This window comes from Babesia bigemina, scaffold Bbigscaff_76825, assembly GCF_000981445.1.
Source record: "Babesia bigemina genome assembly Bbig001, scaffold Bbigscaff_76825".
In the NCBI taxonomy this organism is placed as follows: Eukaryota; Apicomplexa; class Aconoidasida; order Piroplasmida; family Babesiidae; genus Babesia; species Babesia bigemina.
The window spans coordinates 1-4434 of record NW_012237342.1 but is presented as its reverse complement, the minus strand read 5'-3'; the positions used below and the strand labels follow the sequence as shown (position 1 = coordinate 4434).

Genomic DNA, 4434 nt, shown 5'->3' with positions numbered 1-4434 from the left:
CTCTACATCGCCCCCTTACCCACTCCACATCGCTCCCTAACCCACTCTACATCGCTCCCTAACGCACTCTACATCGCCCCTTAACCCACCCTACATCGCTCCCTAACCCACTCCACATCGCCCCTTTATCCACTCTACATCGCTCCTTAACCCACTCTACATCGCTCCCTAATCCACTCTACATCGCTCCCTAATCCACTCTACATCGCTCCCTAACCCACTCTACATCGCTCCCTAATCCACTCTACATCGCTCCTTTACCCACTCTACATCGCTCCTCTATCCACCTTACATCGCCCCTTTATCCACCTTACATCGCCCCTTTATCCACTCTACATCGCTCCCTAACCCACTCTACATCGCTCCCTAACCCACTCTACATCGCCCCTTTATCCACTCTACATCGCCCCTTAACCCACTCCACATCGCTCCCTTATCCACTCTACATCGCTCCCTTATCCACTCTTCATCGCTCCTTAACCCACTCTACATCGCTTCTTATCCACTCTACATCGCCCCTTTATCCACTCTACATCGCTCCCTAATCCACTCTACATCGCTCCCTAATCCACTCTACATCGCTCCCTAACCCACCTTACATCGCCCCTTTATCCACTCTACATCGCTCCTTTATCCACTCTACATCGCCCCTTAACCCACTCTACATCGCTCCTTTATCCACTCTACATCGCCCCTTAATCCACTCTACATCGCTCCTTACCCACTCTACATCGCCCCTTAATCCACTCTACATCGCTCCTTTAACCACCCTTCATCACCCCTTTATCCACTCTACATCGCCCCTTAACCCACTCTACATCGCCCTTTATCCACTCTACATCGCTCCCTAACCCACTCTACATCGCCCCTTTACCCACTCCACATCGCTCCCTAATCCACTCTACATCGCTCCCTAACCCACTCTACATCGCTCCTTTACCCACTCTACATCGCTCCCTAATCCACTCCACATCGCCCCTTTATCCACTCTACATCGCCCCTTAACCCACTCCACATCGCCCCTTTATCCACTCTACATCGCTTTTTTACCCACTCTACATCGCTTTTTTACCCACTCTACATCGCCCCTTTACGCACTCTACATCGCCCCTTTATCCACTCTACGTCGCTCCTTAGTCCACTCTTCATCGCTCCTTTATCCACTCTACATCGCTCCTTCATCCACTCTACATCGCTCCCTAAGCCACTCTACATCGCTCCCTAACCCACTCTACATCGCCCCTTTACCAACTCTACATCGCCCCTTTATCCACTCTACATCGCTCCTTATCCACTCCACATCGCTCCCTAACCCACTTACATCGCCCCTTACCCACTCTACATCGCCCCTTTATCCACTCCACATCGCTCCTTAACCCACTCTACATCCCTTGAATCACCTCGCCATAATACCGCTATGACCTCTTTAAACCACAATAATAACTTGTGCTTTGTCACCCTTCACTTCCCCTCTTCCACCTCTTGCCACTGCCGTGTCCCATCATATTCACCCTATCTCCAAATCCTTCGAATTACTTCGTTATATTAACGCTATGACCTCTTCCTATGTTAAATTAAGTTATCTCATCTTATAGTGTGCTATGTGGCTACGTGCCTAGGGCCGGTTTTCGTGTTTGCGGGGCTAACGCCTCACGCTGAAACCGGTTGCGGGATCCACGCCGGTCCATTGCCGGACGTCACTGGTGCCATCCATGCGGGCATCCATCCAGTTTGGGCTTGAGGGTCTTCTACGGAATCGTAGTCTTCTTTCGGCTTCATATCCCTCATCACTATTTTATGTGTTTCTTGGATCACTACCCTTTGTATGTGGGCTTCCATGCGATCCGATATGCCCAGGTCCCGTCTGTACTTGCTGTGCTCCTTTGTCACTATTCCCTCCCACGTCATAACGTAGGGGATAACCCTGATCTTGGTGTGCTGGTTAAACTGTCGCGCCTTGAGGTCCTCAATAAGGTCTTCATACTTCTGCTTCTTGAACTTCTCCGTATCCACTAGGTTGTCTTGATTGGTGATTCCTATCTCCACGATGGTTATGGTGTTCCTCCGCCGATCCGCCAGGATGATGTCTGGCCTGTTGTATTCCTTAGTCTTCTGAGTCTTGACCGTCTTGTCGTACGCGATCCATCCGTATTTTCCATGTACTTCACTCTCGATCTTGTGGGCGTCTATCTTCTCCTTGGGTAGTCCTATTTGCCTCCCGAGTACTGAGTGGACCCGTTTTGCTACCTCGTTGTGCCTCTTCGTATATTCTAGGTGTAGTAGTTTCTGGCACTTCGTCGCGAGGTGATCCACGTTCTTGCCGTTGTTGCATCTTGTGCATTTCTTGGACGAAGACATCCATTGCAGATTCCTATCCTGGACTTCCGCTACGTTCGCTTCTTCTTCCGGAGTGAGTATTCCACACGTCAGGTACAAGGACGACGCCTCAATGTCCAGCTTGGGGTCCTCACGCTTGGCATACAGAACCTTATGAGTTGATTTTACGTGCATTCTGTTGTACAGCCATTTGTTTTGGGCCACCCTGAGGTCCCTGAGGCTCTTGTCCGTAGTGTCCTCCATTCCGAATTCCATTCCATATCTTCCTTCCAGGTGCATCTTGATGTGAGATATGTGCGCGTATGTGTCGCGAAAATGCTGCATGATCGCAGCTCTCCTGGTTGACGTCACCTCGTCTGCTGAAAGCGTCAACCACAGTCGTAGCAGCATGGCTTCCGCTCTAAATACCATGCTGTGGAGCCCTCTCCCCATCTCTTTCCGGGGGAGGTAGAGCCTCTGTGTGTTCGCCCACTTCTTGTGTCCGTGCTTCGCGTTAATTATTCTCCGTACTGCCAGGTCGATCTTGTCGAAATGCGTGATGTCCATGGGGATCACGCCGATGTAGTAGTTGATGACGCTGAGGGCGTACTGGTTGATGGCCATCGAGAGGTTTTTCCCCGACAGCTTTGACGCAGCCAGTAGCTCCGTTCTCCTGCATATCTCCTGTAGTATTATGTCGAACATTCCGTCGCTTGTCAGTGAGTTTGAAGTCTCTGTGACTCCCAAGTACTTGTACGTTTCCGGGCCTTCCATCTGCTTGGCGATGCTGGCGCACGCCTCCGTGTTGGTTGCCGACTTGTCGCGGTTGATCCTGAGTCCTATGTCGTTGAAGAACTTCTCCACTTCTCGGCCCATTCCTCTCATCGTACTTTCCTCGTGGGCGAAGAACTTGAGGTCGTCAATATAGAGAAAGTGGTTTGTGGCGAATATCCTGCCGCCGGTCACGCTTAACTCCACCTTGGGGAAGATGCGAGTCAGGTGCCTGCTCAGCGGGTCCAAGCACAGCACGAAGAGAAGGGGCGATAGGCTGTCGCCTTGGAGAATGCCCCTCTCCACTTTCTTGTGCATGATTGTGTTCTTGTTCCACCGTATCTCTATATTCCACCTCTTGATCGTCTGCTTGATGAAGTTTGATAACCACCCTGGTAGGTTAAGGTTGTCGATAACCCTTGCCAGGTACGCGTGGTCGATTGAGTCGTACGCCTTCATGACGTCGACCCACGTTGCAAGTAACTTCCCCTTGTGCTTCTCGTTGAGCGCGATGTTCGCTAACGCGTGCTCCTTTGCACCCTGTACGTTGCTCCTCGTGCCCATCTGGTTCTCGGACCGTAGTCCCCTGCCATCGACTTCTCGCTTAAGCGTCTCCGTGGCACAACGGGTAGTTAGCTTGTATAGGTTGGACATGCAAGTGATCGGCCTGTACTGTGCGGCGGACTTTGGTTTCTTGTTCTTCGGTAGTAGGTACGTGATCCCACAGTAGAACCAGTCGTCCTGCACTTTGCCTTGCTGGCATACCTCCTCTACTAGCCTGTAAATGACTCTGTGAAGGGACGTGAGCCATTTAATGTAGTAGTTGTAGATCCCATCCGCACCGGGCGACTTCCAGTCTCGCAATTTCTTGACGATCGTGACGAATTCCTCGTATGTGGGAAAGCCTGCCTTGTTCTCTGCCGGTGGTCTTTCGACCAGATATCCTTCACCGTTGTGCGGTGCGTTTGGCTTCACCCACATTTGCGCCCAGTACTCTATCATCATCCCCTCGTTTATCGCCGACTCGTCCGCGTCCTGCTTGTTCTCCAGTGTCCTGTAGAAGTGTCCCGTGTAGAGCTCGAACATGCGGTTGTCGTTGTACAACTCCTTCTTGAACTTGGCGTTCTTGAGTTTGTCCTGCTCCTTTTGGAGCTCCTCTTGAGTCCTGCTGATCACGTATGACAGTTCCTGCGGCTTGTCCGCGATCATGTTGTACTTGTCCATTTGGCGATAAACGCGTTTCCTATCCTCCTTCTCCAGGGGGACCTTCTGCTTGTATTTCAGAAGTAATGCTCCTATCTCCTCCAGCTCCTTGATCCTCCTCTCAGCTGCCTCCTTCTTTCCCGA

The 4434-nt window shown here is 51.4% G+C and overlaps 1 protein-coding gene across 1 annotated transcript; it reads right to left on the bottom strand.

Annotated features, from left to right (window-relative positions):
• Nucleotides 1-1650: 1650 nt before the first annotated feature.
• Nucleotides 1651-4434, bottom strand: BBBOND_0005960 (hypothetical protein, conserved; the record flags this gene model as incomplete). Its single annotated transcript, XM_012915422.1, has 1 exon — nucleotides 1651-4434. A coding segment is annotated over one exon (2784 nt), but the record flags the coding sequence as incomplete, so codon positions are not given.